Source organism: Equus caballus, chromosome 9 (assembly GCF_041296265.1).
Source record: "Equus caballus isolate H_3958 breed thoroughbred chromosome 9, TB-T2T, whole genome shotgun sequence".
Lineage (NCBI taxonomy): Eukaryota > Metazoa > Chordata > Mammalia > Perissodactyla > Equidae > Equus > Equus caballus.
Window position 1 is genome coordinate 21734484 of NC_091692.1, and position 14068 is coordinate 21748551.

Below are 14068 nucleotides of genomic sequence, written 5' to 3' on the forward strand. Positions count from 1 at the left end.
TTTTCACTTATATGTCCGGCCCCACCTTCCTAAGCACCCATGTCCATTTCCAGCTTGTTGAATTCAATAAAAAGAAAATAATGACATTACTAGTCAATTCAGAAAGGAAGGTGCTGCCAAAATAAAATAGTTAAAGAGTTGTGACCATAGAAGGGTGAATTTATTTTTGTAGCAGAACAGTGAGGACAATAACACATTAGATTGGCTCTTGAATTTTAAATTCAGTTTCCAGAGAAGGAAAGCTAAAATACACTCTGCAGACTTCAGGGAAATATAGAAGGATCTTACATCACAGATTTATCTGTTTCTGTCTAAGAAGAAAGGCAGAAAAATGAGGTAGAAATTCTCATTTCACAGAGTCAATAATTAATTCCTCACAATATTGAAGAGTATATGTATTTTTTCAGTAACGTATTATAATTAAAGTAAATGAAAACGTTATTCTAAAAAATCACGCCAACTATTTGAACTGTGTGGCAGAGACTGCTAAGAATTCTTCAACATACATTTACCCATTATACTAAGAAGTGAAGCCACTAAGTTTTAGATGGGCACAAGGCCACCAAGAATAAAGACTATAATTCCCAGCTTTCCTTGCAGCTAAATTTGGGGTGGATCGAGTTTTGGCTAATGGGATTTAGGCTAGAAGTAGTGTGTGCAATCTCTGAGACAAGTCCTTAAATGAAATAAGCACCCTTCTTTGTTCCTTTTTTCTCCTTTTGGGCTGGAATACAAAAGGAATGGCTGGAACTGTGGCAGCCATCTTGAGTCATGTCATGATCTTGAGAATGGCAGGACACATGATGAAGCAATAAGAGAGAAGGAGCCTGGGTCCCTATCTTTAGGGACCCTAAGCCTAGCTCTTTGCTGACTCTCCAGAATTTTGAAATATGAACAGATATAGACCTTTATCTTATTTAAGCCGCTGTCATTTTTCTTTTTTTGTTACTTGTAGGTAAACCTAATCCTGACTAATATAGACTAACAAGGTTGTCCACCAAAGCAAGTTCCATAAGAATAACTAGATAGATCATTAGTTTCTTCAAACTGTTTTAAAAAACCTAACTCTGAAGAGGAAAGGAAAAGCATGCCCTAAATGGAAAATGATTCAACGTCACACAAAGAAACCATAACAACAAATATGAGTTAAGGATTGACATTGTCTGAATACAAATTAGGCAGACTTTCAATATTGGATTCTTCCTTTCTTCCTCCTCCTTCCTCCCTTTCCTTCTTTTTCTTTTCTCCCTCTCTGCCTCCCTCTCTTCTTTCCATCCTACTTTATTTCTTTTTCTTCTTTTTACTTAATTTAGCTCTCAAATTCAAGCCAAGGCATATTTTGGATTCTTTAGATATTTCACTTTTTTTAATGCTCAGCACTCAACATGATTCTTGCCCTTTATATGCTTGCAAATCCAAGGAAGATGATTCATTTTTCACCTGACACCAAATTTTTCTACAAGTATCAATATTTAGGGAGATTTACCCACCTTCTAGAGACGACATTTTTTCTTAGCCCTTAACAAACTAAACTTTTTCAGGAAAAAAAGAGACAATCAACTCGCAAATTATGAATTATTTGAGAATCCTACTTTTTGGAGAATTATGTATTAATAAATACACTCTAATATTTAAAATGCACCTGCTCTGTTTTTGCATTGCACACTGTGCAGTTACATGAGCAGTCATTTCCTTTGTCGGTTCTACGTTTGGATATAACATCCTTAAGTTGTGGGCTTATTTATCATGAATATTTGAACAGGGTGCATAGACACTTCCACAGACCTTCTATCCAGCAAATGTTGTAGATTACTCTCAAATGGGAAAGAAACAAGAAAAACAGACATTCAAATTTTCTATCTTTCAAAAGATCAAATATTTATATTTTTCCTGACTTAATTGAGTTACCCATTAAAAGTAGATTCTACCTCGGGCTGAAATGTCAAGTTAGAACATTTGAATTCTAATCATCTGTAAAAGTTCTCCTAGTTAGATACTAAAGTAACTCAGAAATGATAAGCGAGCATTTGCTTCAAGAAATAATTAGCCAGAATATTCACTTCATAGTGAGTCCACATTTTGGGATACTATAAATTTTTAAATTAGGTCTAAAATGAAGATCTGTTTATTCTTGGCAAGATTCCTTTCTAATTTGCTTCTCAAGTTAGTGGGGTCATGATGGTTTTCCTTACCTTTGTAATGTACATGTTACTGGTTCTAATGAAGACAAATGCCCCTCAATCACGAGTGTCCTGTTCATTAAGTGCGACAGATGGCAGCCTTGCTATATTCTGTTAGATCCAGCCTTTTGAAGCTGGCTATTTCCCTTACTTAGGTCTATAGGAAATAACAGAGCTTATTTGTCTGAAGGAAAAAAGAACGAAGGCAATATTTTGCTAGGGTAAGATGTCAGGTAAACTTCAAAACAAGTGAACCCACAGCCCCTCAGATTTGGAGTGGTATGGACACACGTTTTCGTTTCAGGGACACATGCCATCACATTATATGGCAGGTGGAAGGCTAGGATACCTGGGCCATACTAGCTTAGAGCTTTTCCTAAACGATGTCTGGGATTTCTCTGATGTAGACCGCTCCACACCCCAACAAGTATTCTGTCCCCTGAGAATTATCTAACCCTCCTTGTACCTCCCCTGCTTAACTTTTGCTGCACTGGAAGCTGAAGTAGGTAGAAGGTAAACTGGACAGCATCCCAGCTGCCTGGGGCTCCGCACAATGTCAGCAGAAGACACTTGGAAAGGATCAGTCACTGGCACAAGGGCCTGGGGCAGCACTGGCCAAGGTTTATAAGCCACAATGCCAAGGTTCAAACAGGAAAACAAAGTAGGTTGTAACTTTCCCCTTCTACATTCCAACCAGCACTAGGGGCTAATGGGCGGTGGATGTCCTATCTTCAGCTTTACCAGGACTGCTTCCAAGGAGATCTTGGAATGGGGAGCTGCACCATCTCTTAGGATAGTGAGAGTCTGCCAACTGAGCACAGGCTCAGATGCATCTGATTTTCTTGACTCCAACCAGACACACACTTGCTTATGGGGACGCCAAGATTTGGAAAGCTTATAAATAGAAGAAACACATCTTTGTTGAAACCCTACTGTATGGTGCGCAGTGCAGAGAGGATTCCCTAAAACGGAGGCAAAAGCTGCGAGAACTGGAAACACTCACTCCTGAGGAGCAGCACTGTGGCAGCACAGCCTCGGAATCACCCGGATGAAAAGGGTCACTGCTGAGAGCTACTGCACGAGTCTACACTTCTTTTCATCTCTTTGTCCTAAGGAAGCAGAACCTCCAAAGAGTAGCCAGGAAGAGGAGAGGAAGGGAGAAGAAAAGTGGGAAGGAGAGGTTGTGGGAGGTCTATGTAACCTGGGTCTGACGACTGGCAAATCTTCTGGAACTTTAGAATTATCATTACAGATTGCTGGGATTGGGGATTGAAATAGTTATAACAATTATTTAAAGGAAGAAAGATTAAAAACTAACACACATACCGTATTAAGTAGTTGCCTATACTGAATATCCATAGAAAAATCACTAATATAAGAATTTCTTCCTCAAATCCATAGTCTGCAGTTAGACAATATCTAGACTCTGCAGGGCATCTTAGAGGTATGTAAAAAATTCACATGAAAATAAAACAGCAACAAAATGCTGCATGGTACAATTTTTTGAAATATTAATTGTGTTTTGTTTGTGCGTGTGTAGGGGATAATGGCAGTTTAAAATATTTAAATATTAATTTTATCCTTCTGTGTTACTGATTTCTACTTTTTTTTTTTAAAGATTTTATTTTTTTCCTTTTTCTCCCCAAAGCCTCCCCGGTACACAGTTGTATATTCTTCGTTGTGGGTCCTTCCAGATGTGGCATGTGGGACGCCGCCTCAGCGTGGTCTGACGAGCAGTGCCATGTCCGCGCCCAGGATTCAAAACAACGAAACACTGGGCTGCCTGGAGCAGAGCGCGTGAAGTTAACCACTCGGCCACGGGGCCAGCCCCTGATTTCTACATTTTTGATGTTCTGTTAGCTTTCTCCATAACAATAAAATGTACTTGTCTTGAAATTTGAATATAAAAGTTATTTTTTAATTAAGAAGTGTGATTTTTAGTCTGCATTATTTCTAATCACTTAAACATGGGCAATTTTTTCAAGCCACTTTTTAGAAAACTTCAAGAGTTTGGTGTTTCCATGGACTTTTCACAGCGCTGGGGTGTGTGGCAAGAGCTCCAGATAAGACCCAACTTATTGTTTCAACATTACAATAATGACTGCCCCTTCAATTGTGGAGCGCTTCGCAGCTTACAGAGTATTTTTTACATTTTCATCTAATCCTCATTTCACCCTTGGGAGGTAGGGATTATAGTTCCACTTTTCAGATGAGAAAAACTCCAGAGCTCAGATGTCCAACACTGTCCAAGGTCACAGTGGTGGACCTGGGACCCAAACCCACCTTTTGCCCTCCAAGTTCTCCCTCCTTCGGCCACAGCTCTCGCCCTGCTGTATACATGCGGGATCTGGGCATGTCCGCCAAATTCCCTGGGCTTCAGCTTCCTCAGCTGTGCAATGCCAACTGGGATTTGACCATCTCCAAGTTCCCTGCTAATTTCTCTTCATTTTGAATTTATTCAGTAGAATAAAAAGCGATGGGTGTCAGCTGAGTGAAGGGGCAAATAGGCTTCCAGAAAGGCCACAGTGGTTGTCATGAACTGGGAGGAACCAGCCAGCCTTGTTGCCTAAGTTCTGACTCTTAACAGACTCTCATGAAACATACGGACTCCAAACAAGAAGAAGAAAATGCCTCTACATGCACACAAAAATGTACATACAATTTTAGATGGTTCATAGGCTGACTTCTTAGGGATGTATGAGCCAAGTTAACAACTTCTGGATTAAAGAGTATGCATGTACACAATTTTGTGGCCTGCAGGAGGCCTCACCTTGGTTGTTGCACAAAGTGAGCAAAACTTATTTTGATATGGGAAATAATCATTGAAAGATGTGAATGGAAAAAACTGTGATGTGTTTTCAACAGTCCCTTTTTCCGTAGAAAATTATGTTTCCCATATTATTTTCTTGGTTATTGGGATGGGGTTTGGAGAAAGAAAAGTTGATGTGGAACAAATGTAAATGTCTTTTTCAGGAGTAATTATGGAGAATTCTACACCATGTTAATGCTCCTTTTGAATATCCTAAGAGCAGCATCTCTGATTGCAGATTCATGAGTGTGATTTCTGTCCCACAACCCTCAAGCTCTATGTTTAGGTCTGACACCAATGACAGGACTAAGATAAAGAGTAGAAAATAGGAACCTCAGAAATACCCAAATTCCCTTCAAAGGGGAAAGGTGTTCTACTGATCATTTCACTCTTCCGTTTGCCCATGGTATATGTTTTTCAGAACACAGGAAGAAGAAGATATAACGCATGATTCCGAAAATTTAGATTGCCATAATATTATTCTGGGTTTTGGTAAGTCGAGAACAAGGGAGGATGCCATGTTCTGACTTGTGGCGTTGAAAGAATGATCCATACTCAGTCTGAGAGCCAGAGCCACTATTTGCACCCATTTATCAGCTGTCACAGCATCTGACTTCATGTCTTGTAACTCCATGTAACGTCTACTACTGCAGACTCCATCAGGCCCAAGATAATTGCAGCGGTCAGCAAAACTCGCTTGAAACCTCAACTATACACACCAGTATTTCTCTTAGAATTGACTGTAGCAGGTTTTCACAGAATTTTTTCATTTTGCATGCCTCACATTAAATATTGCTAAAAAATTAAAAACGATTTTTTTTTTTTACAATTTACAAGTATTCATATAAGAAGAAAATGACTAAAAAATACCCACCCAGGCACCTACAGCTCATCTAGAGAACAATGCTAATGAAACACAGGCTGTGGCCGAGGAACCCCGTGATTCGTGGGAAAGCCGGCAGGCGCAGTCCCTCCTTCGGGAGAAAGTTGAGACGTGTGGATGCAGACAGGTACTGTCAGTGGTGCTTTGCTTCCTAAGTCAAGTTCAGCAGCCGCATTGCAGAGTCAATGCCCTTACTTATTTCGACCTAAAACAGAAAATATAAATTGTTTAAAGAACTTCAAAATTGAAAACGAAATTTTCTTTCTAATCATCCAAGTTTTTCAAAATGCAAAATAGGTTTTGGGTGTGCCTTGTACTGTCTGTGTACATGATTGTAGCAATAAGAAAGCCAACAATTTGGGCTTCCTGACTTTCAGATTAGGGCATGCCAATCAGGTATAAACATCAGAGGATAGGACCAGTTTCCTGGGAGAGAAGTGCCAACCACATAGCAATTGATGAAAGATTTAGAGGCATTGCCTTTGGTTGTCTTGGGGTAAAGATGACAGGGTAATATTGTGCCTGCAAATTACTAGATACATTCCTAGCCCAATTTTCCTATAGCATTCTGTTGGTTGACTGCTCAAGAATCATCCTGGTCTGGCTTTCATACCACCTAACCATCAAATAATGTCCCTTACACAAATCCCAACCTGTGAGGGTTAATTTCATGTGTCAACTTGGCTAGACCATAGTTCCCAGGTATTTGGTCAACTGCCAGTATAAATGTTTCTGTGAAGGTATTTTTTATGTGAGACTAAAATTTAAATCAATAGACCCTGAGTAAAGCAGATTCTCTCCATAATGTGGGTGGGTCATATTCAATCAGTTGAAGGCCTTAAGAGCAAAGACCGAGGTCTCCTGAGAGGAAGAAGGAATTCTGCCTCCAGGATGGTTTCGAACTCAAGAGTGCAACAACAACTCTTCCCTGAGTCTTCAGCCTGCCAGCTTTCCCCGCAGATTTCAGACTTGCCAGCCCCAATAATCACAGGAGCCAATATCTTCAAATCTCTCGTATATATATATGTGTGTGTATGTATGTGTGTGTGTGTTTGTGTGTGTCTGTGTCTGTGTAGATATATGAATAGATGTTTGTATATATATATATATATATATATATATATATATATATACATGTACATATACACACACATCTATTGGTTCTGTTTTCCTGGAATATACACTCCCATCTCCAAGCACTCCTGTCTCTACACATTTGACAAAGACCCTGTATATTCCTGATCCTATACTAGGCAGTAAACCTTTGGAAGGTGAGGGTTCTGGCTTCTGCATCTTCCTTTGCACAATATCAATCTCAACACAGCGTCTGCTACGTAGTTGTCACTTAAGAAATATTTGTTGAATACTTTTGCTCTCACAGTTTCTCTCATTTGAAAAGTCTCAGCTGATCCAAATCTTACTCATGTTTGAGGTTCAGTTGAAATTTATTCTAGTCCATGAAGCCTTCTAATTCTACCTTAGTCATATTGCTTTCTCATCCTGCTAATAGCAACTCATATACTATCAGCTGAACCCCATGTGGGGCTAATGGCACTCAGCCTCACAATAAGCTGTGCTCTGATTGTTTCCTCAAGTATGTAAGTTTTCTCCCTTCAACTAAATTATAAGCAACATACCAGTAGAGACTGTGTTTTACACTTATTTTATATCTCCATCCAGCAACCCTCTCCCATTAACTCAGTTCAGTAATTCTATGGCTTGGAATGGACTTTTTAGTCATAATTTGAAATAGCTGGAAAATCCTCCAGCTTTCCAGTTTCACCTTCTGGTACCCGCCCTTCTCCTGTAAATTCTGTTCCCTCCTGCGCGCCTCAGGAGCTGGAGTCCTCCAGTTCACTCCCTATCTTCCGATCACATTTCCTCCACTCTTCCATTTCTACACATTCTGGAAGACATAGCCCAAATGTGTGCCCCTTTTACCTCACTCTTGTTTAACAAGGATTTAAATGGAAAATAAAGGGATGAGATTATAATGGTGGAATTTTCATAGTTTGATACACCCTTTTAGTTAGAAGGGAGATAGAAGGTTCTGAAGTTCATTCGTCCATCCAATAGGTGACTCTCTTCTAGAATGGGGATACAGTAGGAGAGGAAGGTGTTTTCTTTCTTTGTTAGTGATAGTATTGGCCGGGGTTTGGGGGAACTTTTAGGTATTCACTACATTTATCTTTAATGTCAGCTCTGCTTATAGCTACTATTTTCTGCTTTGGGGCTTTAGCAACAAGGATTGGTAAAGCAGTGAAGGAGGCTAAGCCTGTTCCTATGACGCCAGTAGGAATTCTGGAGAGCTACTTCAGGCATTGGGAAACATGTCTGCACAGAGTTTTCCAAGAAGACAGTGAAGCCACTGCGAGAGGAGGCATTGAAAGGACAGCCTATTGGCATCCCTGCCTTAGGTTTTATTGACAGATTGGTTTTTAATAATCAAATATGCACAGAAGTAGAGAAAATGGTATTATGAATTCCTACATACTCACAATCCAGCTTCAACTAAAGTAAAAATTATGTTATCAAGTTTCATTTACCCACCACAACTTTTTTTGGCTAGAGTATTTAAAAGTAAATCCTAGGCACCATGTCATGTCATTTATCAACACATCTCTATGATTCTCTAACTCAGTGATTCTTAACCCCGGGACATTTATCGATTGGTTGTTACAATTTGACGGGGGTGGTGTGTGTGCTACTGGCATCTAGTAGGTGGAGGCCAAGGGCACTGCTAAATATCCCAAAATGTACAGGGTAGCCCCGACTACAAAGAATTATCTAGTCCAGTGTTAACAGTGCTGAGGTTGAGAAACTCTGCTTAACTGATATGCATTTTTCTTTTTTTACCTATTCATTAGCATACCTATTAAAATAGGAAACAATTTCTTAATATCATTTACTATCCAGTCCATATTCACACTTCCCCAGTTACCTAAAACATCTCATTACAGTCGGCTTGTCAACAAGAACCCAAACAAGGTCCACACATCATATTTGACTAGTATGTCTCTTAAATCTCCCCTCCCGTCCTTTTTCTCATTTTCCCTACACTATATCCCACATTCTGGGATTTAGCTGATTGCTGCCTTGTGGTGAGATTAAACTTATTCTATTATTCATGTATTTTCTACACTTGCAGTTCAAGATCAGGCTTGACTTCGTGGCAAGATACGTCATAGGCGGTGCTGTGTCTTCTTATTGCTTCGCGTCTGGAGACGCGTAATGTCTAGCTGTCACTCTTAATGATGTTATGCTGGATCCATGAGTCTGGGTAGGAGAGTTTGAGTTTTGAGATCCTTAAGATCATTTCTTTTTCCTTCTTTTTTTCTTTTTTTGGCAGATATTGTAGATATGTTAGCAGTTATCTGAGGGTACGCACCCTCAAGGCAGAATGAAATCAGATGATAAGATGGTGATGTTATTTCAAAGTGTGTCTCCTGATAGGCTTATCATTGTCTCTTTTTCTATTGCTTTTAAGTCTCTCTGTATCACTTCTGTGTATGTGTGTGTTTGTACTTTTCTCTGTGTTTGGCATATTCTTTCTTGTGTCTTGTTTTTCCCCAGAATCTGTCACACTATGGGGATTATAAATATTTTTTTATGTAAATGCAAAATGAAAAAATATATGTTTAACATAAAATTTGGTTTATGTTCATTGCCTTTATTTTAAAATCAGAGGATACTTTCTCTTGAAAACAGGGCAAAATGAAGTTTTTTTACTTAACATTGATCAATTTTGGGCAGGTTAATTTTGCTGCATATCTCCACACCACTACATAAATCTATTTTCTTGCCATTGACTTCTATGACAAGTACTGAGAAGAATCCTGAGAGTTCTGGGAAGGACAGGAATTGACAGCGCCCCTGGAGAGTGCCATTCAGATACAGGCTTTCTCATTTTGGAAAAAGCTTCATGTGCTTCATGAGGAAACAGGAGAACCAGGATCCACAAAGTTCTGGGGGCAGTGTGTGAGGTCACATGTCAAATGAGAAGGTCTCCATGTCCCCAGTGAGGCACAGGGCAGATGACTGACCAAAGGTCACAGCAGACCCCCTTGTGTGTGGCTGGCTGCATTGTTGGTGGCATCATTCTTTCCTAGCAAGGACAGTAGTGCATGAACTGACCAGTATAGTGACGAGTCTGAACTGCATGAGCCATCTAAACACAGCCATTTCATTGCTACTTAGTCAAAAGGCTGTATATTAGGATGTGTTTTTGCATAATCCCTAAAATGGTATAACTACTTCCTATGATGGATCAAAAAATTATTAGTGCCAGTGACAAAGGGAAAGTGTGCCAAAGCTAGGAAGAACAATGAGCTCTAAGTGCTGCCACCTTTGTGCTAAGTAAGGCAGGTATGCAGGGAAGGCCATCTTTCCTTTGGGACAACTAAGAGGGTGTTGAGAGCATCACGGTTGTGGCACTCTGGACTCTTGAGATAGCCCGGGAGGGTTAACGCCTCTGTAAGTGCCCACCATTTCCAGGGACTGATGGAAGCCCTCAGGCAACAGAACTCCACGCTTAGTAGTGGGGAAAGTCAGCCAGCTATCTCTGTGAGCAGATCACAGACACTTTACTCTGCATGCCACAGGTGACAGACAGCAGAGAGAGACAAATATGAAAGTGTGAAAGGCAATCAAGGACAAATGAAAACAGGATAAAGACAGAGAGCTCCATTTTTTCACCAAGCACTTAAAGACTAATAAAATGATAGGAATGATGGGATAAATGGAGGTTGTAGACTCCAGGTCCCTCCAGCTGCAGTTTACTAATACATCACCAGTGGTTATTAAATCAGGATTTGAAAGCACATCATTCTCACTTCCCCACCTCTGACACACATATACACCCACCTGATTTGTCCTAGCTGATTTTTAATCTAGATACTGTACATGCAAAATGGCCTGGCATTAACTTATAGGGATACTGATACAAAACAGCAGTTCTTAGGAAAGAACAGATGGACGCGACCACCTCTGAAGCTATCCAGCAGATTGTCTGATCATCAGAGGTAGATTTCCTGTGAGTCTGGCCTGTTAGAGGCAGAGGACGGGCAGTGGAGGCATGGTGGGAGCTGACAGCCCTGCCAGCCCTAGACGGGAGTTAGCCTCATCTGTCTTCTGGTACTTAGTTGCAATAGCAGACACTCAATCAGCAGTGGCCATATAGCACGTAACAACTTTTGTGAAGAAAAATTAGCCTCCAGCAAAGGCAATCAGACAAGTCAAGATGCAGGGAAAAGTCAAGTTCTCATTGGGAAATCTTGGAAAAAGTAGCTAAAAGTGACGGGAGAAGGCTTTTTCATCAAATCGTTCTTAACTGCAGCCATGTGGCGTCTTCCTCATGGAAATTTTTAATATCCATCAAGATCTCCGTGCTTCTATTGTGGAACTCAGCTCTGAAATTCCACTGCTGTCTTTCTTTGAGAAACTGCCTTGGTCTAATTATTTTTATGCAAAGAAGTACTGCCACATAGAGCTTAATTTTCCCACTACCCAGTTGCTGACCATTTTGATGATTTTGACAAACTTTAAAGTAATTTAGTTGCTCCCTATGATGTTGCCTGATATTCTGCATCTCTTTCATGGCTTCATGCCAAGCTACTTTTCTGCCTGAGAGGTAAACCTGATTTAGCTAGACTTCTCCCCTTGGGGTTACTGCTGCCTCCAAGACAAGCCGCTGTGTAGGTCTCTTCTTCAAAGCCACCGCCGACCACGTGGCTCTGTGCTCTAAAGACAAGGGCAACCCTCGCTCTTCTCCTTGTGAAAGGTGGCATCAATGTGTAGTAGTAGTGATGGAGGAGATCCTCACGGAGGCCTAGGTTGTACTTATGTTGAGAGTTACGACCCCCTCATTGGTGGCCGTGGCAAGACAATGGACCCCAGCCCAGGCTACCCCTGACCTGTGTGTCACATATCCCCAAACCAGATCCAGACAACAACCACTGAAAGCATCTCTATAGCTTTAAGCATAAAGAGTGACATCTTTTAAGTGGTGGAGCAATGGCTGCTGAGGATCTTGGAGCATCCCCCCCAGGAGCCACCAAGATCCCTGCTCTGCTTAAACATCTGCTTCCTCATAGGTTTGCTCATCTTATGTGAGAACTACAGCAAACGCCAGATTGGATAGTCACAAATTTCAACTTTATCTTCTGCAGAATGGCCAAGCAAATTAGATTCCATGCAAGGAACACCGGCTTTCTTCTGCTGCTTTTGATAAACTCCTCATTGTTTTTCCAAAGTCAGCTCAGCCCTTACTTCTCAGTGGAGTGTTCTTTCCCCAAGTGAGAAGGAATTGCTCCCCCTTCTGCAAAAAACTGACTTGTATCTACTTATTTCTATGTAGGTCTCCTCTCCTAGGTCATTAGCCACTGGAGGTCAAAGCTCAAGTATTACTCATCTTTGTATCTCCAGCACCCAGCACAGGGCCTAGCACACACATTGTAAGTAATCAACAAACAGTTATAAATGGAACTAAACCAACGTATTTAATCGGTGGGCCTTGGTAGTTTGATATTATTACTTCAAAGAGAGACAGAGCAGGAAAGATCAAATCTAATTGTCAACTGCCTCACCCCCATCACATCACTCCCAATACACATATTCACACACAATTTGCCTGTGACCCTTGGAAAGGTACACTTTACGATTATGAGCAAGGACGCAAACACAAGAATGAAGGTTTCCTGTACGGTCTGCAGAGTTGCCTGTGAATAGACTGTCTGTAACTACTCATCTAGAGTTGATACGTATGCCTGGGAATGTGCTAAAGATTCTCCTGATCCCCTTAATAAAGTGGCTTCCTCATAAAACCTGGCTTTGTACTCCATGGAGATTAGAGACTTAACGAGAGTTAAAAGCCAGCATTCGCTCCCCTCTCTAACAATTTCGTACAGAAGATTGGCTTTTCCTGCACCCTGTTGCTGGGTGGTGATAGGGCCTCACAGGGCTGGGTACAATGGAGCCCAACATAAAGGCCTGATTAAAAGAAATCGAGCAGGCTGACTGGTGTTGACCGGATGGATAAACGCTGCTGCAATATTCGCATACCTGTGGGGAGCACGCATACTGACCTTTTACATGGTTTCATGCACAATGATTTTAAACCAGGTTTAGTTTGATCTTTCAGATTTCTGCTCCCTTCATGGTTGAAAGGCTTTCTATATTCATCTGACATCATAATATACATAATCCGTCAAAGCGGGAACTTGTTTTCCTGCTTTCTGCAGCCTGTAGTTTATGCTACATTCAGCTAAAAAGCTCTGAGAGCTCAGCAGTGCACTGAGCAATTGAGAAAACCCTTTGAGGAGGTAGTGGAGTTGAGCAAAGCCTGTTAGGTAATCTTGCGAGGACTTTTTGTGTGTTCCCGATTCACAGAGATGGAAGTCATTTGCCTCTGGGCCATGCCACAGAACACCCTTTTGAAGTACATGGATACCTGTGTATCATTCAAGAAAGGAGATTCCATTATCAAAATTAATCAATTGAGAGTTTTTTGTGGGGTTTTTTTGGTGAGGAAGACTGGCCCTGAGCTAACATCTATTGCCTATCTTCCTCTTTTCTGCTTGAGGGAGATGCTGCTGAGGTAACACCTGTGCCAACCTTCTTCTGTTTCATATGTGGGATGCTGCCACAGCATGGCTTTATGAGAAGTGTGTAGCTCTGCACCCAGGATCCAAGCCCAAGAACCCCAGGGCACCAAAGCTGAGCACAAGAACTTAACCACTACACCACTGGGCCGGCCCCTCAATTGCAGTTTTTAATCACCTCTAATAGATCTTTCTTACTTCTGACTAACATTTTTCATATTGCAATTTCTCTGCTGAGTTATTTTTTCACAGTGGAGGTGAAAGAAATCATTCATCATCCTCTTATCACAGAACATATATAAGACTCTCCAAGTCACCATTAGGCATTGTTTGAGTTGTTTTCTCACTTCCAGTGCACTGATCACCTTTATTATTGTCACAATCCCTGCCAAATTCCCCAAATCCACAAGTATCAACTTTCAGAGCACATCATTTACAAGCTCTCACTGGCGTGAGTAAGGAGACGGTGACCGCTTGGTCCCCGAGTGCTATATGGGGTGAATGTTTTTCCAAATTGGATTTGCTTTAAGAAACCAACACATATTTAAACATCTATCATGTGACAGACACAGTGCTGATTTGTGTAGCCTGTGAGCTA

The 14068-nt window shown here is 41.0% G+C and overlaps 1 protein-coding gene across 2 annotated transcripts in view; it reads right to left on the bottom strand.

Moving 5' to 3' along the window:
* Positions 1–1280: 1280 nt before the first annotated feature.
* The window catches only part of NKAIN3 (sodium/potassium transporting ATPase interacting 3), a 613676-nt gene continuing 600888 nt past the window's right edge, over positions 1281–14068 (bottom strand). For both annotated transcript variants that reach the window (XM_023648539.2, XM_023648540.2), the window contains one exon: positions 1281–6077. In XM_023648539.2, coding sequence (XP_023504307.1) covers positions 6068–6077 — 10 coding nt within the window. In that variant the 3' untranslated portion in view covers positions 1281–6067. The remainder of the gene's footprint in view (positions 6078–14068) is intronic.